This window comes from Ochotona princeps, chromosome 31 (assembly GCF_030435755.1).
Source record: "Ochotona princeps isolate mOchPri1 chromosome 31, mOchPri1.hap1, whole genome shotgun sequence".
Lineage (NCBI taxonomy): Eukaryota > Metazoa > Chordata > Mammalia > Lagomorpha > Ochotonidae > Ochotona > Ochotona princeps.
In genome coordinates, this window is record NC_080862.1 from 7,388,661 (window position 1) to 7,410,660 (window position 22,000).

The 22,000-nt window shown below is 46.4% G+C and overlaps 1 protein-coding gene across 2 annotated transcripts; it reads left to right on the forward strand.

Moving 5' to 3' along the window:
* The first annotated feature begins 2,125 nt into the window (after positions 1 to 2,125).
* On the forward strand, positions 2,126 to 18,871 carry FAM240B (family with sequence similarity 240 member B). Of its 2 annotated transcripts, none has more exons than XM_058657366.1 (3): positions 2,126 to 2,170; positions 18,028 to 18,170; positions 18,702 to 18,871. In XM_058657366.1, exons 2-3 carry the CDS (start codon positions 18,028 to 18,030, stop codon positions 18,793 to 18,795), a joined length of 237 nt encoding a protein of 78 aa, XP_058513349.1. In that variant the 5' UTR covers positions 2,126 to 2,170; the 3' UTR covers positions 18,796 to 18,871. The 2 variants fall into 2 exon arrangements, with proteins under 2 accessions (XP_058513349.1, XP_036352685.2); XM_036496792.2 differs by lacking the exon at positions 2,126 to 2,170 and adding an exon at positions 8,258 to 9,157.
* Positions 18,872 to 22,000: the final 3,129 nt, after the last annotated feature.

The window sequence follows — 22,000 nt, forward strand, 5'->3', positions numbered from 1 at the left end:
GCTTGTGGACCCTAGGTAAGCAGAACAGGGCTCGGGAGTTCAGGAGGACACAGGTATCCAGCTAGGGTGACATCCAGGAAGTCCGAGAAACCTTCAGAGCTGTTGTTAGTTTTCTGTTTGAGGACTGCAAAACCACTCTAATCGCCTCAAAAGAAAGATGTAACCCTGTTCCAGAACCAAATGATATAGATATTCAACTTGGGTATTAACTGGAGGTAGCTTCTCTTCACAAACCTTACAAGCTTTTATGGCTCGAAAGTTTTAAACGGTGGAGCGTCTTCGATCTCACAGACTGCTCACCATGGCCCTCGGGAGAGAAAACTGAGCCTTGGACAACAGTCACATTCTCTAAATCAGTTTTTAGAATTTAAGAAAACCAGAATGGCCTTTCAGAATAGCACTGTGGCATAAAACCCACCCTATGGAGGGTCCCCTGGTGGATTTTTCCAGTTTCAGTGAGAATAAGAAAAAAAAATGGCTTGCTCTCCATTGCAGACCTGCCAGTCTCTGACACTGAGGTTGGGCTCTCAGAACTCCTCAGAAGCTTGGGATCCACTCCATTCAAGGCAGAGGCACCTCCTGCCCCCCAGCATCCAGGCATCACTTCACTCTTTCACTGAATTCAGAGCCCAGAAAAGGTTTAGACCAACAGTCTCCACCCCCGATGCACGGAGCTGACTCGGGAGTTCTAAGAAGATCCTTAATACAAGTCTCAGAGACCTGGAGAGACTGTGACACCTCACAGTTCCACGAAGGAACTTGGACTTTCTCCTTCAAAAGGACATTGCCCTGGGCACCAAAGGCCAAGCCAGTTGCCACACGGGGAGGGGGACCTCGGTGAAGCTTTGTACCCCTGTTGGCAGTGGAAAAGAGCAGATTTCTGCGTGGAAATGAGATCCTGTGGGGGGCTCTTTTCAGCTTTGCTATGGAGACGTGCACATTTTGATATTTATTTCTATATTTATTTTTTTTTGGTGTGTATATTCACCTATTTTGTACCGTAAAAATATTTGTATTCACGCGTCAGCTTGTGTGTGCGAAAGATTATTTAGCATTTGCCTTCTACGTTGCGTGATGATGCATCCCAGTTGAGTAGATACTGCTAGTTTACATAAATAATTTAAATCGGTGGCTGAGCATACTGCTCCCCCACACTCTAGAAAAACACTGGATGCCTGTTCTGAGAAGGATTTCTTACAGGTCTGCAGGGATACACGGGGTGGGGATCCACATCCATGGCTTTGTTGAAAATGGCGTTCGAGGGTGCACGGGGCAAAACCGGATGCAGAGGAACGTGGTGCTGAAAATCCGGAGAGCTCTCCTCTCAGGGCGCCCGGGAGCGGAGACTGAGGCATCGCCGTGCGGGAGGAGCCGCTGGGAGAGGCGGTCACGGCCGTCCTGCGGCCGAGGGAAGCGGTCACGGCCGCTCCGGGGCGCAGTTCCAGCCGCCTGACACCATTTCCAGGGCTGGGAGCGCCGAGCGCCACGTCTCCCTCCTCTCCTGCACGGTGGGGCAGCGGCAGCACATCCTGGGCGTCCGGGCCGGTTTTTAATCACCACCGGTTCTTCTCGCCGCCCCAGCCCGGGCTCCGGGCAGGCAAGCGTGCCCAGGATTGCCCGTCTTCTTCCCGCTCCGCCGCCGAGTCGGGGCACCCGTGCAGCCGGCGCCGGCGCGGCGGCCATCAGCGGGCTGCGGTCCAGAGCCGCAGGCAGGAGCTCCGGCCAAGTGCAGAGCCATCTTCCCAGCCCCAGCTCCTCCTCCTGCTTTGCTTCAGCCACAGGCCCCCAGACAGGAACAGAAAGAAATATCAAGAGGGTGGATTCGAGTTAAGACTTGACCTAGAAGCATCCCAGATAGTAGCTGTGGGATTTCACGCACAAAGACGTCAAGACATATCCGAGCGCAAAAGTAACGGGCACAGTAAGGCTTTTGGATTCAAAGCATCAAAACCATGACAAGCTAGACGAGCTAGGGGGAATACCAGGCTTAGAGAAATGAAGTGAGTTGAGCAAAGTCATCCAGATGTGCTGAAAGGGGGCGGGATGCCGCAGAGCCATAACCCGCTAGAACTTGATAAAATTCTTTTGTGAAGAACTTGACCAACGGCCAAGAGAAGACAGCAGCCATGTTGAGGCAATTCACTACAAAGCTGGAAAGGGTGGAAGCGGTGTAAGGATTTGTGCGTATGTATTACCACAGGGCTCATTTTTTTTTTTTTTTAATATTGAAATTTTTTTTTTTAAAGATTTTATTATTATTGGAAAGCCGGATATACAGAGAGGAGGAGAGACAGAGAGGAAGATCTTCCATCCGATGTTTCACTCCCCAAGTGAGCTGCAACGGGCCGGTACGTGCCAATCCGATGCCGGGACCAGGAACTTCTTCCAGGTCTCCCATGCGGGTGCAGTGTCCCAAAGCTTTGGGCCGTCCTCAACTGCTTTCCCAGGCCACAGGCAGGGAGCTGGATGGGAAGTGGAGCTGCCGGGATTAGAACCGGCGCCCATATGGGATCCCGGGGCTTTCAAGGCGAGGACTTTAGCCGCTAGGCCACGCCGCCGGGCCCCACAGGGCCCATTTTTAAAGAGACATGAGGCTCTAGGTTTTTATGGAGTAGTAAGGACCAGAGACAAAAAAAAGGGGGGGATGAGGGGGAGACTACTTATTTCCAGTCAGGGGCCCTTGTGCTTTCTTATAGCTACCTGTGAAAAAAATCACCTGCAGTATAGGCCAGTGACACTGTAGTTTCACACACTGATTTGAAACGTTGCCAGTGAACTGATGAGGCAGAACTTCATCTAAAAATCTTAGTAATATTGACATATTTTCCATACCTTGTCAGTTTCATTCAACCAATAAAAATTTTAAATTTTGAACAAACTGTCAGGATGCACATGTTTATACTTAAACATCGATAGAGACAGTGTTCATTGATTGTCCGTAAGTTAAGTTGGTAAAGTTTGAGACAGCCGTTCCTAAGACCTCACGTTGAAATGTGTCACCTCTCGTAAAAGCTGGCAGTTGTGGACTAAGGCAAGAACCAGCTGTTCATGTTTTGAAGGCAGTAATAGTGATCTTGGTTGCAGTTTTAGACACGACATAATGAAATCTAACTTGTATTGTTCCAATAGGTAACATGGAGGGCCAGACCATAACAAACGACCTTAAGATAGGCCTTCGCACTGTTAATATTATTCCTCAGGAATGTGAAGGTCTAAAATGAGGTTTTTGATTTTTAGTGTCTCAGTGTTTTTGAGTTATCTTACTTACATATTATGGTGTAGGCATTGGAGATGGAAAGCTGACATATTGATATATGTACATATATGTATAATACATGTAACTAGATGCATATTATACATATTCTTATTTCCACAGAATTTTGCATCCCCATAAAAGGGGATGTGACTGAAGGGTTTTCTTTCTTTCTTTTTTTTTTTAGATGTATTTATTTTTCTCAGAAAGGTGGGATTTGTAGAAAGAAGGAGATACAGAAAGATCATTTGCTGGTTTGCTCCAAAAGTGGCTGCAATGGCCAAAATTTGCGCCCACATGGGATCCTGGCATTTGCAAGGCAGAGAACCAGTCAATCAAACTTTTGCTCTGGCCCGACTGAAGGGTTTTCCAGTCCTAATTAAAGCTTTTTTTATGGGGTCAGAATGGTGGCTTAACAGGCTAATGCTCCACCTGCAAGTGCCAGCATCCCGTCCGGGCATCAGTTCATGTCCTGGCTGCTTCACTTCCTATCCAGCTCTCTGTTTGTGGCCTGAAAATACAGTGATGGCTAGCTCAGGTCCTTGGGCCCCTGCACGCATGCAAGAGAACCTGCAGGAAGCTCCTGGCTCCTGGCTTCGGACTGGCTCAGCTAATGCCTTTGGTTGCCACTAAGTGCTTGGTTTACCTTGATACACTGTTCATAGAGGTGGAGCTGTGCAGTAAAATGGGAGCTTTTCCTAAAATACAGGCAGAGGTGCCTTCTTCCAGCCAGTGCCAAAGTCCAATCTGTTTTAGATAAAACATATAATAACATATCTTCCTCTTCAGGTGCTCTTGTACTGTACAGCTCTGGCTCTGTGTGTAATTGCGATACGCCAAGAATACACAAACAACAAAACTAATAATGATATGGACAGAATAATGCCTCATATCAATCGCATCCATTTGTTACTGTGTTTGTTAACAATTCTTTCTCTCCGGCCCGGTGCGGTAGCCTAGCAGCTAAAGTCCTCACCTTGCATGTGGCTGAATCTTATATGGGTGCCGGTTCGTGTCCCAGCAGCCCTGCTTCCCATCCGGCTCCTCGCTTGCAGCCTGAGGAAGCAGTCGAGGACAGCCCAAAGCCTTGGGACCTTGCACCTGCGTGTGGGAGACCCAGAAGAAGCTCCTGACTCCTGGCTTTGGACCAGTGCAGTTCTGACCATTCTGGCCACTTGGGGAGTGAATCAGCGGATGGAAGATCTTCCTCTCTGTCTCTCCTCCTCTCTGTATGTCTGACTTTCCAATGAAAGTAAATCAATTTTTAAAAATCCTTTATCTCTTAGTGGTATCAACTCCACATAAACCTGATTGAAGTCTCATTAATTGTAAAAGAAAGAAAGAAAGAAAGAAAGAAAAGAAAAAGAAACAGAAAGAAAGTCCATTGACTGTGCACATTAGCAAACCAGTTTTCACATGCAGCCCATGTTCAAATATGGATGCTAAAAAGTCATCCCAGGGACATTATTTAATGTTATAATGAACCAGGGGTGATACGGTGACACAAGAGGCTTATCTTCTGCCCTGCGGCACCAGCATCCCGTATAGGATGCTGGTTTGTGTCCTGGTTGCTCCACTTCCCATCCAACTCTCTGCTTATGGTCTGAGAAACCAGAAGAGGCTGGCCCAAGTCCCTGGGACCTTGCAACCCCCATGAGAGACCTGGAAGTGGCCCCTGGCTCGTGGCTCCAGGCTTAGATCGGCTCAGCCATGGCTGTTGAGGTCATCCGGGCAAAGAACCAATGGATGGAAGGCCTCTTTCTGTTTCTCTCATTCTCTCTCTGCAAAATCTGCCTTTCACATAAAATAAATGGAAAAACAGAAGTTGCAACTTGTAAGATGATAGTTGTCAGCTAAGATCAACTCTGAAAGAATTCAGCCGTCCTGGGAGCCCTCCAGGGAGACGCCTGCGTATACAGTATTATTAACATGTCAGATTGCTATGTGGGAATTTTGTCTCAGGAGTAGATATTAAAGCAGCCTCTAGAGGGAGTTCAAAGGCTGTGCTATTTAATGCCCCTTCAATTGGCCATGGGAGTAACCTGGGAGGAGTGTTAGTCTGTAGGGGCCGAGTTTTACCAACAGTTCAAGTTCACAGAAATAGTCTAATTTCACTACTTGTGGGAAAGCAGTTCCCAGGACATACCAGTTGCCCAGATGATGGGCGATGGATAATCTGCTCTTCACTGCAAGTGAGGTTTCCATTTCCTTCTTCTACCCCAGCAGCCAAGGCAGATGGTTCATCTGAAGCTCACAGCGGCGCAAGCTGGAAAAGCAAAAGACAGATCCAGCTGGTTCATGTCCTGGCTGCTCCACTTCCCCTCCAGCACTCCGCTTGTGGCCTGGGCAAGCAGTCAAGGACAGCCCAAAGCCTAGGGACCCTTCACAGACACTGGGAGATCCAGAAGAGGCTCGTGTATTGTGAAATGTGCTTATATGAATAAAACAATTTAAACAAAAGAAACAGCCGGAGCTCCAATGTGGATGCGGCATTGCAGGAGGCAGCTTAACTCTTGGTGCCACGATGCAGGCCCCTTTTTCTCATTGTTTTAGAGCATACTCCTGCTCATGCCAGCAGCAGACTCCAACATCTGGTGTTTATCACACTCCAAATGCAGCAAGATGCCAAGTTACCCAGGTGGCACCAGACACGAGCTGCGGTGACAATCAAGAACTGGGACAGATTTGTACATGGCCTAAATTTTGGAATGTATCTTTCACCCACACATAGACCCATCAGAAAATACTGGAAGACTTCCTGGCTCATGGCCTTGAACCATAAGCTATCATTGGGTAGCCACTATGCTGTGCATTCGGAAGGACAATTTCTGTAGAATCAGGTTTAAAAATGAAAATGAGAATAAAAATTTAAAATGGAGAGGAGCTAGAAGCCATCACACACGACAGGAGAGAAAGATTTTACAAGTCTGGTATCCAGGCTGGATGCTGAAAAAGCGACAACACACGTGTAACTTGGCTCCGTTTTGCACCAGTGCGGGAGGGGGAGACTACATCCTTGGAGCCTCGGTTCAAATCCCAATTCTGCCACTCTGCCACCGTCCTCTCAACCAAGAAGCAAGAGCAAAATGTGGGCATCCATATACTAAAACCTGGGTTGATTCACAAATGACCTAGAAATGTTCGTTCTTTAAAGAATAGTTTGCTGGCCAGGCGCAGTAACCTAGCAGTTAAAGTCCTTGCCTTGCATGTGGACAGGAGGGGAGGGGAAGGGAGGGGAAGTGGGGAGGGGAGGGGAGAGGATGGAAGGGATCCCATATGGGCACCAGTTTATGTCACTGCAGCCCCACTTCCCATGCAGTTCCTTACTTGTTGCCTGGGAAAGCAGTCAAGGATGGCCTAGAGTCTTGGGACCGTACACCTGCTTGGGAGACCCAGGAGCTCCTGACTCCTGGCTTTGGATCAGAGCTCCGGACACTGTGGCCACTTGCAGAGTAAATCAGCGGACAGAAGATGTTCCTGTCTGTCTCTTCTCCTCTCTGTATATCTGACTTTCCAATAAAAATAAATAAATCTCAAAAAAAAATAGTTTGCTAAAGGTACACAGTTCCACGTAAGGATACTGGGTAAATGTTTGCAGAATTCCTAACAGCCAAATGGAGATTAACACATAAGACATATTTTGGGGCCCGGTGTCACAGCCTAGTGGCTAAAGTCCTCACCTTGCATGCGCTGGGATCCCATATGGACATCAGTTCCTGTCCTGGCTGCTCCACGTCCTTTCCAGCTCCCTGCTGTGGCCTGGGGGACCAGTGCATGGAAGCTCCTTCGTCTCTGTTTTTCTCCTCTGTAAATCTGACTTTCCAATAATAAATACATAATTTTTAAAAAGATTTATTATTATTGGAAAGTCAGATATACAGAGAGGAGGAGAGACAGAGAGGAAGATCTCCCGTCCGATGTTTCACTCCCCAAGTGAGTGCAACGGCCAGTGCTATGCCAATCTGAAACCAGGAACCAGGAACCTCTTCTGGGTCTCCCACGCGGGTGCAGGGTCCCAAAGCTTTGGGCCGTCCTCAACTGCTTTCTCAGGCCACAAGCAGGGAGCTGGATGGGAAGTGGAGCTGCCGGGATTAGAGCCGGCACCCATATGGGATCCCGGCGCGTTCAAGGCGAGGACTTTAGCCGCTAGGCCACGCCGCCGGGCCCCTAAATACATAATTTTTTAAAAGACATATTTTGATAAACTTTCACTTGGAATCCTTGTAATGGCTTAAATAAATGCTGAGGAATAACATGCAATTAAAATAATTGCACAGTTTTTGGAGTAGCTATGACAAAAGAGAAGAGATTAATTATTTTCTAATTATTTTATTTCTCCGTATTTTTGAACAGAAGTAATGTGTGTGTATACATACATGAAACACTTCTGTGATCTCATTAAACCCCTTGGAAACATTTTCATTGTATTTTCTCTTTGAATTGTTGGTTTTGTGTAAGTGGCACCCTGTAAACATAGTTTTCAGAATTAACTCTCCTTATTAAAAAAAAAAGCTTTCCTGTAAAATTTAATTTTACTATTAGATTGGGTATATTTATTTTTATGCACGTAGAGGGGGGGAAAAAAGCCGCGCCTTCCAGCTCGCACCCGCCCCTGCCCAGGCCACTCACTAGCAGGTGGTTTGGCCTACTGTGCGTTTCCCTCTCTGCCAATCTCCTCCACCCAGACCCGGGTACCACGCTCTGAGTGGAACTACCAAGTAGACCAAGGCTGCGCGGCGCGCTGCGTCCTTGCACCCCTAACCCCAGGAGAGGACCATAGAGGGGATGCCCCTGGCTCTCCGCACCCCCTCCGGCCCCCAAGCCGCGCATCCCGCTTGCGCGCTAGGGGTCGACACCAGGAGCTGTCTGATGCGGAAGGAAAAAGACAAAGACAGATATAGCCCGAGCCCGGGGCACAGCGCCTGCCCGACGGGGGCAGCAGCGGACAGACGGAACGCTGACTTTCAATAGATCGTGGGTATAAATACAATTTAAAGTAAATGAGTTCATTGAGATAATTTCACAGACTTGACATTAAATAGAATCACTTCAGCAAGATAAAATCTGGACATCAACATTAGGCGAGGTTGTCATGTGTAATGTAAGTTAAAATTTATTATCCGTTGAGCCAGGTAATGAGTATGCAATTAGTAGCACAGTCAAGGGATTTGATGAAAACCAGAGCTATTTCTGTTTTCAGATGAGTGAGTTTTCTAAATGTTTTCCTAAGGACAAAATGTGCTCCTCCAAAATGGGATAAGTGCCACTCTAAAATGAGAAGTCGATCTCACTTGGATGCATTTTATTGGAAAACACTCCCCAGGGGTCAATTCTTGCACCAAGTGGTGGAGAACCCAGCAGACCACGACATGTCATCACCAGATTCCAGGCAAGGATTAATAGCTCCAAAGAACAAGCTGCCTCTCTAAGTCTTCCTGTAACGTTACACCCAAGTGTGACTCGTCCCACCATTCCAGTCCCCCTTACACACCAAGGGGCAGACGGTGGCTTTTCACAAGTCACAGAGGAGCAAGGCACAGAGATAATCCTGTGCATGTCCAGCATCATCTCTCCTGGTTGAGGCCAAGTCATAGCACTCATGGGACCTGCCAAAACAGAAGCTCGCCCGCCCAGGGGAGAGTTGGGTTAGCAAGACACGGAATTTGTTTAGAGCCATCTTTCACCACATGGAAAGGCTACAATGTCCCTGAAAAAATGGTCTGATTCTGCTACTAATTTGGCTCAAATGACCTCGAAAGGCTCAGGGATTTCGGCATCTCTTGCGCTCCACATATAAAAAGCTGCAACAATGAGATTTCTGAACAGCATCTGTGGTCTTCGCAAACCAGGGCTCTGAGGAGGCAGGAGCCAGGCTGTCTGCTCACCTACAAGGTCATCTTGAAGGTACAGTGTGTTGACTTTGTATTTCAGCTACAGTTCAGATTTTGGCTTGGGAATTGAAGAAGGTACCACTCTGTGTTCTTTGTTACTCACTTGGATTCATTAACCCTTGACCTGGAACACTCCATCTTGCACCAACTGGGAGTAATTTAACAGATGTTTTCCATTTCTGATTTTTCCATTGTTTCCTAAATGTCAGTTGAAGACTGTAAAAAAAAAAAAAACAGATAGCAGTCTCATTGAGTGAGACTTCAAGGTTAATCAAGTTCAGCAATCTATCTTATAAGAGTATCAGACCACAGGAGCATCTTAGGAAGCTGGTGGTTAGGGAAATTCATCTTCAGTTGGGGGGTTTTCATTGTCTGAGTAACATGGGACTGGGAATTTAGCTGTAGAACTTTGTTCTTGCTTTAGTTTAAATAGTTAACTATTCTTTAGCTTCTTACTGGATAGACAGAAGTACATGACCCTCATGAAATCCAAGTTCAATAAATATGTGATTCAACTGATGTTATTTAAAATAGACTTGAAGGTGAATTCTAGTATTCTTTCAGTAAGTCAGTAAATGCAAGGAATACGATTGGAACTGAATCTTCCGACTGATAGTGATGTTCCAAGTCCAACGACTTGCCCCAAGAGTTGTAAACTCTAGTTACAAATCACTTCTTTGGAGGGTGAGGCAGAGACGTGCCATTTTGTGCCTTTATCATCAATCAGCCCCCTTCCGCTGCAGACCCACCTAGTTGTTGATGTTTTCCATCCACGTATGTGCAAGGCAACCAGCTACACTCATTTGAGAGTAAAGAAACCGAAATACAAAGCCCTGTGTTTTGAAGACACAGCTTATGCCCTGGATCTTAATGTCGAAGACTTTCCTGACTGTTGAAGTCGAGAGCTTGTGAAACCTTCAGATCCAGTCCTGCAATTCACAGACTTTAAAGCACAGTATCTTTTCCAAAATCCTCAAAGACCTCAAGCTGTGCTTATGTCTTTTCACTATGAGGCTAATACATTAACAACCTGCTCTTTTCTTCCTTTGGGAGGCTAGAAGTAACTTTATATATAAAAAAAAAAAAGTACTTCAAGGTGCACAAACCATTCCAACTCTCACACAAATATACAGGGAAAGACAGCATTGCACACCGAACATTCTAAGGGAGGTGAACTTTGGCCTACAGTTCGAAGAATTATTCTACACTCTTAAATGTGAAGAATGGATAGTATTCACTTTGGAATTCTTTGTAAAAGACTCAAATGGAGTTGGATTTAAAAGTCCATCAATACAAGAATAATTTAATAAATACGGCCTATTCATTTCAGATAATTGCATAGCCATGAAAGACTATGTATGCTGGGAAAGTCTTAATTCATTAAGTGAAAAAAAAAATTGCAGACTGACAGGTGTACTTTAGTCCTATTGGCAAAAGAAATGTGATGAACTAGTAGCAGTTAGCAAGGAGTTGAGTAAAACTTGAGTGAGACTTGTACTTTCAGTTTTACATTCCTGGAACTTTCTGAAATGTCAAATATGGGGCCGTCGTCACCAAGACTTTATTCTCTCTCAACAGGAATAACTGATAGGGCTCTGTTTCGTTTTATAAATGAAAGAGATGTTTCTGAAAACACAATTATCTGGTGGAAATCAGAGCTCAACTAGAGTCCACCCTATGAAAAAGAGCCCATTTTATATTAAGACAAAAAAAAATAATGCTGATTAGTGAAATTCAGATTCCCACGTGGCTGGCCGTTGGTGGAAAGAGGAGAAATGATATTTTAACCAAATGTAATTTGGCTGGCTTATCTTCCCAAAGGTTTTTCATAGCAGCAGTATATAAAATTCTCTGTAGAAGCGATCACATTTTCCTTGAAATCCTCTGGAGAATTTTGACTGACTGGATGAATGGTGTCAACATAAGGGAACATATAGGTTCTTTGTCCATTGGACAAACTACCCAAAAGGCACCGTACTAAGTCATGACAGTAGTAACTAAGAGTCTAGTTGCAAGCACCCCGGTGGAATTGGGCAACCAATGATGTCTCCATACATGCAGGATGAGACAAGCAGCTTCCCAGTTCCCTTCTGGCCGCAACTGGACATACACTGCAGTGACCATTAGTGCCCAGGGTGGTGTTTGTTTTATCTGTAGTGTTGTGTTTTAACTATGTATCCTATAGGCTGTTGAGTGTGTGGCCTCTGGTTTACAGGTAACCAGCAGCATGGATATATTAGACAATTCAGGATTTTGTGAATCACTGTGTAAGGTGCAAAGCTTTCAGTTATGGTAGTTTTTTTCAAATGAAAACTACTTAGCTTTGTGAGAGTATGCATTATTCCATTTGACAGAAAACAGAGACTGCATTCAAGGAATTAGCCATATTACTTCTGCATGCTAACTCCTAATCTAGGACTTCTCCATCATGAAGGCAGCGCTGGGGTCCAGGATGCTGCTGGCTCCAGGACAAGATATATACATACATATACACACACAATGAAAACATCCTCCGACCAGAGAACGACCCATAGTTGACACCTCTCTGTAATACCAAGGACATGTAAGCCTTGGTGTAAAGGCTTTTAAAAAGCCTTTAAAAATATTTTTTGAAGTTTTTTATATTTAAAAAATTTGCAGACAGTACAGCATGTTCCTATACAGCTGTCAATCAGCTTTCTCTAATGTTAACATCTTATAAAGCAATGGAATGTTTATCAGAAATATAAAATTAACATTGGTACCATAAAATTTACTGTAGACAGTATTCACTGCCAAGTTTTTTTAGCATTATATATATATATATCATGTGTGTATGTGTATAGATATATACATTTGTGTGTATAATATATATAGCACAAATCTATAATGTAAATAAAATGTCAATGTAATGCTTTAAATCCTAAATCAGCAAAAAATACATAATCATATGCATACATGTATATTATATCTATCATATATGAAAAGTCTTCAACAAGTTCATGGAAATACATATCATAAAAAAGCTATGTGTGAACTTTGAAACTTTTTTGTACCAAAATAAACTTCCAGTTTTATGTTTTCAAACCCTTTTTGAAGTATCCTCTTAGCATATCTCCTGCTCTCCTCCAAACAGCAATAGCTTTTCACTCTTCTCTTTCATGACCTTGACACTTTTAATGAGGACTGGTCAGGTGTTTTGTAGAAGGCCCCTCCCTGTCTTTGAGTTCATCTTCAGTTTTCTCACAAATAGACTTTAGCCTTCCGGACTTAGAGGAGTTACTCTGCGAGGCAACATGATCTGTCCCACCAGCGGCGGCTCCTACCAACAAGACCCGCTCCTGGTGATGTGGCCCGTAACCACTAGGTGAAGGCGAAGGTGGTATTTGTTTCTCCACTGTCAAGATCTTATTCTTCCCTGCCCCTCTGCTCACCAGGGCTTCCCTGTCTTCGTGGCTGGGAAACTCAGCTTCATCTCCTGGGGGGGAGGACGAACACCAAAGAATTTGTGTTCATTTGGGAAAACCATCACAGTAACTAACACAGCTTTTGGGTAGATATTTATGAGGTTTTGAGATTTCGAGTTTCATGTCTTCATTTGCCCTTCACCAGTGGATTCTGCCTGCCGCCACGACCAAGGAGGTGTTCTAGGTCTTTTTCTCTCTCCGATTTCTTCTACATTTATCCATTAGAATTCTTCTGAAAGCAATAGTTGTTCTTTTCCCCTCTGTTTGTCAATCATTTCTACAAAGTTGAGTTTGTTCTTTGGGTTATGCTATCTGTTTTGTTGCTGAAATTATTCCGATGTTGTATATTGCATATTGGTTGGCATTGCTAAGTAGTTTTCATTTGAAAAAAACTACCATTTTAAAGTCTTTCTTACTTTTCAGCACTATATGACACGTAGCACCCAGAGATTTTTAAGGGTGGCATGTGTTCAGGGTTGATGGAGGGTGTTGGAGTTCCTACGTAGAAGTCAGAAAAAGGAGCAGAATAAATTGCAGATTTTCTTTTGAAAAGAGATAAAAGTAGTTCTTTTAATTTTTTTTGAGAAAAAAGTAATTTTTAATGTTACCTAGAAATAATTTCATGTTTCATTTGCTATTTCCAACACCATTTCAGCCTTGCTTCCCTTATCTATTTGTATATTTCTTCGGAATCATTTGAGAATAGATTGATACACCATGACCCTTCGCTTCTAAATACTTCAGGGTCTACCTACTTGCTAAGAACACTCTCACTCTTGCACAATCATAATACAGCTGTCATCTTTGAAAAATGTAACTTTCACAGAATCTTATTTTGCATGTTCCAATTGTGTCCATTCATCCAATAATGGTCATTTTGAAACTTCACTACTGAAGTGATTAGTTCTATTATTAATAAGTATAGCAGTTACTTGATTTAGTGAGGAAGGCTGTAGACCAAAAAATTAAAAGTGATGCGAAATGTTTCTGGAAAAGATGCTATACAGAGGAGGAGTAGTTCCACATCACGCCACAACTTCTCCCTGTGAAGGTCAGAGGAGAGCCGGGTCTACTGTGTGCACGGGGCATGATGGTGGGACGGAGCAGAAGCTGTGTGGTGTGAGGACCATAGGCAGCTGGTGTCATCTGAACAGCTGGACCCGGGCAAACCTCAGACCTAGACAGACCTCCACCAGGAGGGAGGAAGACCACCGGAGGGGAACTGAAGGGTGCGAGGGGAGGACACAACTGACAAAGCGCTAATATCAGGAGTCACCCGGTGTGTTTTTGGTTCTTATCGGGATGCACAAGTGACTGGTGACAGTGGGCCCTTCTGACTCAAAGTATCAGAGAAGTTTGCCTTGATGCATCTTGGGGGGAAATAAGCCTCTCTAGTCCTGCCTTGGCAAAAATGGATGATTTCATTGCAAATTGAACCAGGATGCGCACTTGTCCCGGCCTTCGGCTCTTCCCATGGGCCAGCCGTTCTCTTTCCCTCTGGCGAGCTGCGTGATGCGATGACAGCACAAGCTTAGGAGCTAGACAGATTTTCAATCCCAACTCCACCACCGTCAAACCCAGGCTTTCAGCAGCGCCTGCTGGTACTTCCTCTGTAAACGGAGGGTAAGAATGAGGTGGTTGTGAGGACTGAAGCTCAGTTGTAGGGCACACCTTGAAAGCTGGGGGTGTTTAGTTGCGTGTGCCCTAAGGAGCGGAAAAATAAGGGTCAAGTCCATCCACTGGCAGCCCATCGGCGAGGTGGGCTTAACTTGACCCCTTAGTGTGGGCAGGCTGGCTCTATCCATGAACTCGCTTCCACTGCCCATTGTGGCTCCAGGGCTGGGTATCAGCTCTCCATACCAATGCATCTTACTCTCCCACCTATCTTAAGAAATGGCTCTCTCTAACCCCCTGATTTTATCAGCATCAGAGCACCTAAAATATAAACACAAGTAACCTGATATATTTTAAGGGAGATGGGGGAACAGATATTATTCCTAAATACTCCTTATGAAAACCACCGGAATAACTCATATGTGTGAGTTTCTGGCCACAGCAGTTATTTTAATATGCTGTTCCTGATTTTTGAGCCATTGGGCATTGAGGGCAACACAGTTGTTTGGATACCAAGGGGGGTGCAGGGAAGGAATACCCTATTCTTAGAGAAACCCAGGATTAGAGGGAACTAAAAAGCCATCAAAAAGATCACAGGTATATACCAGAGAAGGCTCATCGCTTCATCTCCTCTGCATACGTCGGGATGAAAATGACAGGTGATTAGAAGGGGTGACAGTAAAGATTTGCAATTAGATTAATATAAAAAGAAAACCTCAATTGCACTAGAACAGAATGGACACACCTGAGTTTGAGAACTTCCTCCCGTTGAACAATGGTTTTATCTCCCAGCTCTCCGGCGCTCTGCAGCACCCACTAGTGTCTTTTGTTGGTATTTCTTCTTTTTTGTGACAATGAAAACATGACTGAGTCATCCCGCCAGAGATCACAGCAGCCCTCCCTTTTTCCTGGTCTCGGAGAGAGACTAACTGAGAAAACAGTGGCTTTGCATCCTCCCAGGAGCCCGAGCAGGGCAGCGCCATGTGCACACAGCATAGAGTTGATCATCTCAGCCTGCAGGAGGTGCAGGTGCCAGAACAATGGTCAGAGTCAAGGTTTCCCCCTCCATACCTCCATGGGAAAGTTAACACTTCTATTCCTCTCTCTTGCTGTGTTCTGTTATCTCCCAAGAAGCTTTTTTTTTCTAACATTGCTATGAATTCTCCAGGGCACAAAGTGGCCAAAACCAGCTACCCCTGTGCCACCCATGGGAGCCACGCATGAAAAGCATGGGGAAAGTGAGAGAAAAGGAGAAGAGCCCAGCTCATCTACACCCAAATGCCACTTACAGGAGCTCTACACGTTGTCAGAATCCTAGCAGCTGGAGCTCAGGTTTCCAAGAAAACAAACGGCTAGGCTGTGAAATAACACAGGAGGATTGTGTCCAATTGTTGGGACGGTGGCAACTGCCAACTTTAGTAAGAGACATTTCTTAAACATGTCCAGCATTGCTCTGTGAATGTGATTATAAGTCCTGACCAGAAGAGCTCACAAAGATCACATCCTAAATGGTATAAGGGTGAAACTCATCACCAGGAGCTTTGCTAAAGGCCTCCCTGGACGTGTTCCAACACTGGATCTTGGACAAAATGGGAAGCCTCTTATCCCTGTGATCTGAGGCTTTCTAATTCTGACAGCCCGGCAACAGAGATAAATAAACTTTAAATACAGGCTGAATGAAGAAGCAAAGCACTTGGGGTTGTGTGGAAGCTACAGGCCAGAGAAATGTGTCGGGGGGGGGGGGGCAGGTAGATCCAGTTCAGTTAACATTGTTTTCAATTTTTAAGATGTATTGGAAAGAGAGACAGTGAGTGAGCTCCCATTTGCTTGTTCACTCCCCGAAGTACCCACAACAACCACGGCTGCGCCAGGCTGAAACCCTGAGCCACAAAGACACTCTAAGCCTCTCATATGTATGTCAAGGATTCATTAACTCTAGCCGTCAAGTACACCTTACCAGGAAGCTGGAATATAGAGCTGGTCCTAGGAATCAAACCCACTCTGATATGGGATGTAAGTTTACCCCACATGCCAAACAACGTCCCTTAACATCCTCGCTTATTTATTTGACCTATAGGCAGAGTTCCTATCCACCGATTCACTACAAATATGCTGTCAATGGCTGGGATTGGACAGGGTCATAGCTGGGAGCCAGGAACTCAATTCAGGCCTCCCCTGTGGGTTGCTTAGATGTAAGTACTTGAGGCATCACTGCAACCTCCCAGGATCCGCATCAGTAGGAAGCTTGAATCAGGAGACAAAGTTGGAAATTGAACCCAGGCACTCTAGGGCCTTAGCTAAACAGTTAACATTTTTTGAGTCTTGCCAATGTGGAACATTAGACTGTGAGCTTCCTGAATACAGGCGTGTAGCATGTGGGTGGATGGCTGTTTGGGGAGGTGAATGGCAGGCCATCTAGGAGACACTTTTCTCTAGATATACTCTACTCCACTGGTAATGAAAGGGAGTTACTCACCCAAAGCCACAATAGTGCTAAGTCCCGCTCTCCGCTCCCCCACAGTCCTGTCTATCAGAGCATAGCTTGCAACCTTACCGGGTGGGGCAGAGACTACATGAGATGCAAATATGTGATGTCAGTTGCCTTGGAAATGACACAGCAATAGTACCTCTGGCCAGCAAAGGTGGCAGTGGAGGGCCGGGGGGTGTGACCCAGGAGAAAGGAGGGTGGTATAGGGAAAGCATAAGAGGGGAGGGCTCCCTGCAGGGGAGGCAGAAGGAAAAGGTTTGGAGAAAAGCTGAGGAAGAAAGAAGTAAGGCCAAAGGGTAGAAGCAGCATCCTTGACGAGGTACAAGTGTAAGCCCTCTGTCTGTGTCCGGTCACCTGCCGTCGGGTCTTTGGCCAACCTGGTGTTGGGTTCCTTGGTGAATGTTTTGTCTTGACTCAGAGCACTGTTTTTCCAGCCAAAGCCACCCAGGATCTCCACGGCGCGCACTCAGGAGCCACATTCTTTTCATGTGCCAGGAACACCTGGCAGCAGGTTGTGAAGGACCTGCTGTATGCTGGGCTTGCCCCTGGTCCTCCTGTGGGTTCCGTGTGCAGGGAAGGGCTTAAGTGCACTTGCTGTGACTTTTATGGGGCCGAAGGGGGCTCGGCCAGGCACTTCTACCCTTTGGCCTTACTTCTTTCTTTCATTACAGCATTTTCTTACCCTCCACCATTTTTTTTTTAGGATGTATTCGTTCAAAAAGCAGAGGAATAGAGAGAGATCTTCCATCTGCCAGTTCAATTTCCAAATGACTGTCACAACTAAGGCTGAGTCAGGCCAAATCTAGGAGGTTGGAATTTTACCCAGGTCTTCTACAAGAGTGGGCAGGGAGATCCTTGGGCTCTTCCCCATGGAATTCCCAGGAGCAGCAGCAGAAAGCAGAACTGAAGTGCTGGAACTTGGGTCCAGAGCAGTAGCCTAGTGGTTAAAGTCTTCGCCTTATGCACACCTGGATGCCATATGGGCACCAGTTCATGTCCCAGCTGCCCTGCTTCCCATCCAGCTCCCTGCTTGTAGCCTGGGAAGGCAGTTGAGGACATCCTAAAGCCTTGGGACCCTGCACTCGCGTGGCAGATCCAGAGAAGGCTCCTGGCTCCTGACTTCGGATAGGCTCAGCTCCAGCCATTGCAGCCACTTGGGGAGTGAATCAGCAGATGGAAGATCTTCCTCTCTGTCTCTCCTCCTTTCTTCATAGGCCGTTGAGGTAATGGACTCAAACTACGAACATGTTTACAGTCACTGTGTCTATTCTGATATTCATCTACTGTCACTCCAAAGGACATAGACTGGGATCTATGTTTTCTCATGTATTTCAGATGAACAATCAATACATCCGCCGGGAGGTCTTCTGCTGCGAAACTTGTGATGAGCTCAAGAGCTTCTGGGAGAAGGAAATTAACAAACAGACCTGTTACCGCGAACTAGAGGAGGACCGACTCGGGAGGAGCGCCCTGAGAAAGTATGTGCGTTGCTTTGCTGTTACTTTTAGCTGAGGTTTCCCTGAAATACGGTAGCTGTGAAGGTGGAGCTGTGGGGTAGGGATGAGGGGTGGCAGGATGCAGCTGGTTTGATCGCTGGACATGGTGCCATGAGTCCCAGAGAGAGAGTCATCAGATCCCCCATGGGGCCAAGGTGGAGCCACCGCCCGGAGGCAGAAGGCAGTGGCTGGAGGTGGAGGGGCTCAGAATGCCTGAGTGCTGGTCCTGTTTCCAGGACCAACTTCCTGTGAACTTGCACCTGGTGGCTCACATAGTTGAGTCGCTGTCACCCACACTGGAGACTTGAGTTCTGGGCTCCTGGCTAGTGCCTGGCCCAGCCTCCACTGCTGTTGGTCTCTGAGGAGTGAACCAGCCTGACCCCGTCCTATCTTTCCAACAAATGAAAGTAAGTTGTAAAATTTTGAAACTCTATTCTTGAAAACAAGAGAAAGGCATCCGTGAAGTGGAGACACGTCCTTCTGCTAAACGCATGCCTCCTTCCTCTCTCTCAGGCTCCGAGAAGAATGGAGGCAGAGGCTGGAGAAAAGAGTGAGCATGCTGGACAACCCCGACGACAAAGAAAAGCAAGCAAAACCCTCCGCCTGACAGCTGCCCCCGCCCCACCAGCTTCAAGGATCAGCCACCAAGGGTACAATTTTTCTAGGAGAAAAAACAAAAAACCAGAAAAAAAAATTAACACCCAAGTTGTGCTGATTCCTCAGCAAGGCCACACCCTGGGGCTCTCGGTCTGTAAAGGGATTTACATGTGAAACCTCCCCCGTGCTAATGGGAGCTGTGATCCTGCTCAATCCTCTACGCAGAGGACAGGGCAACCGCAGACAGGATGGGAAGCTCCGGCTCTTTAATATAAAAAGCTCTTGGAATTAACGCACCCAGGTCTCAGAGAGCCACGTAGCCTAACTGAGTCCCACGCTTTCCCCTCATTCTGAAATCTGAATGTTTGAAGTTTCCGGAGTGCAGTGACCTGGACGGGAAGCTGGCTCCCCCAGGTGTGCTGGAAAAGCAGGGTTGTTAAGTCTTATCTTCCTTTCTCCATGGTGTGAGCACCACAATGCCATTGCCCACAGAAATAAAGCTGTCATCATTCAAAGAGTCCATCCACGGTATGGTGCACCAACGCACGGAACTCACTGTGACTCTGTTTCTGGTTTTGGAAGCATGCAGTGTAGTGGGACAGTGCTTAGCAAAGTCACCTGCTGTGCCTGTGTCAGCTCCCTCACTCCTGCCTCAGCCAGTTCTTTGGTGACACAGCCAGCGTCCTCCCCAGCTGCTCCAGACACATTCTAGAATTTAAAGTCACCTTCACTTTAGCCTCCTGTCAGCCCCAGCACGGGCTGGGCACGGGCCCTTCCACGGGGGCAGAAATGAAGGCTCCCCTGTCTGGGGTTCCTCACTGTGGGACAGAGGAAGAGGGGTGTGGGGTGGGAATCCCAAGCAGCTAAGGATCATAGGTAGCCCCAGACATGAAGAACCTGGAACACAAGAAGGCCTCATCATAGCTGAGAGGGTCACAGGCGCGGAGAAGGGCTAGAAGGAGATGGCAGGTGTAGCACACTGCATTTCCATGCGCTCTGACTCTACCCACATACAACTGTCACCTGCAGCTGGAAAACAGAAACATACCAAGGACAGAGAAGCAAAAAAGTGAATATCAGGGTACCTAGCCATGCCCACGGGCAGGAAGACCCTCTGAGACGTGGATACCAAAGCCGAGACCCAGACCATAATAGCCATTTCCCAAAACCGTTATGTTGTACACGCCAACTGCGTGAAGTCAAGACACGAATCATCCAGGAAAATAGGGGAGGGCGCCTTGCACAAGGGTAGGAGGGAAAAAAAACAGGCAATGAGCTCGGGCAGATGTCAGGGTCCCCGGGGAGACGAAGGACAGGGTTCTATAAGGTGGGTGGGCAGAGGGGGACACTGGATCTATGCAATTAAGACACCTGGATTTATCCCCAGGTTAACTGGAAGCCACTGACAGAGTTTAGGTGGAGGAATGAATTCATTAGATTTGCATTGTTGAGTCTTTTGAATTTTCAAATACATAATAAACTCTGTGCAAGTGCATGTTTATAATCAGAGCACACATGCCGATACTACCTTTTAGATTATTCACTTACTTACTTGGAAGACAGGGAAATAGAGAAGCTCACATCTGTGGGTTCATCCCCCTCCCACCCCCAACAAGCTTCTAAGTCAGAAGCCAGAGCTCAATCCAGATCTCCCACGGGGCTGGCAGGGAGCGGCTGCTGGAGCAATCACCATGGCCTCCCAGCGTCTGCGTCACTAGGAAGCGGAAATCAACAGCTGGAGCCGGGTCTCGAACCCAGGCACTCCAACGTGGGATACAGACTGCTAGACCACATTTCTGCTCCTAATATTATGACAGTTTTTATCAACCTTTCTCCCTCTTTTTTTTCTTGACTCGTCCCTTCCCTTTTTTCATCACTCCCTAGCATGAGCAGCCCTCCCACCCCATGTGAACAAACTCCCACATTGTCCTATATGTTCACAAAACCACGCAAACACACAAAAACACACTCATACATCTAAAAGGCTCTGAGTTACAAAGTCGCATCATGCTTTTTCCCTGAACTATACCTCATATCAATATTTCCAAGTCACCTTGGCTCCAATTCCCATTTTTTTTAATTATTTCATTTTTATTGGAAAGTCAGACAAAGAGGAGGAGAAAGAGAGAGGAAGATCTTCCAACCATTGATTCACTCCCCAAGTGACCACAATGGTTGGAGCTGTACCGATCCAAAGCCAGGAGCCAGGAGCTTCTTCCAGGTCTCCCAGGTGGGTGCAGGATCCCAAGGCTTTGGGCCATCCTTGACTATTTTCCCAGGCCACAAGCAGGAAGCTGGATGGGAAGCGGGGCCACCAATATTAGAACCAGCGCTCATATGGGATCCCGGCATATTCAAGGCAAGGACTTTAACCACTAGACTATCACACTGGACCCCCAATTCCCATTTTTAAGGGAGGACAGATTCCTCTGTGACATGAATATTCCTTAATGAAGTCAACAGTTCTTCCAGAGATGAACAATCCAGTATTTTCCAGGGTTTGGCCCTTCGGACAACACAAGAGTCAACACTCTTCCATGCCAGTGGTCTTGCACCCAAAAAGGAAAGATTCCCAGGGATGGGAAATTAGAACTACCTTGGCACTTTTTATCTTGGAGATGTTACAGGATTCTCCAGCAAGGGCAGGGAAACGCCCTCTTGCAAGGCGCAGCTTGTCAGTACGCATCTCCCCACATCCCCGCGAGGAAGCAGGAACTGTGGTTGTTCAGCGTGGTTCTAGTCTGAGTGATACACAGAGATTACCACTCTGCTCATTTGGAGACTAATGATCAAGAGTCCCACGTCATCTGCTTGTTTGCTGAGCGGAGCTCCTCAACCATGAGTTACTCGCTCAAACTTCTTGCCCACTTTTCTAAGGTTTACCTGTATTGCCCCTGTGTGTGGGTTCTGTATACATTATATAAAGCTAATCTCTGGGTTGTTATTTTAAAAAATCATGCAGGGAGGGTCTGATTTTAAAAAAAATCCTTTTCAAGTTTGAAATCCTTGGAAGCTGTAAAACAAAAGACATCGATACATTCTTGTGAAAAGCTGCAGGCACTTGGCAGATGGTGGTTAAGATGCTGTTTGTGAACGTGCATGATATCTTGCAGTGCCAGGCTTCCAGTGCCGGCTCTGCTTCCAAGCCCAGCTTCCTGTTGATGTGCACAGTGGATGCAGCAATGGGTGGCTCAAGTTTGTGGGTCCCTGCTCCC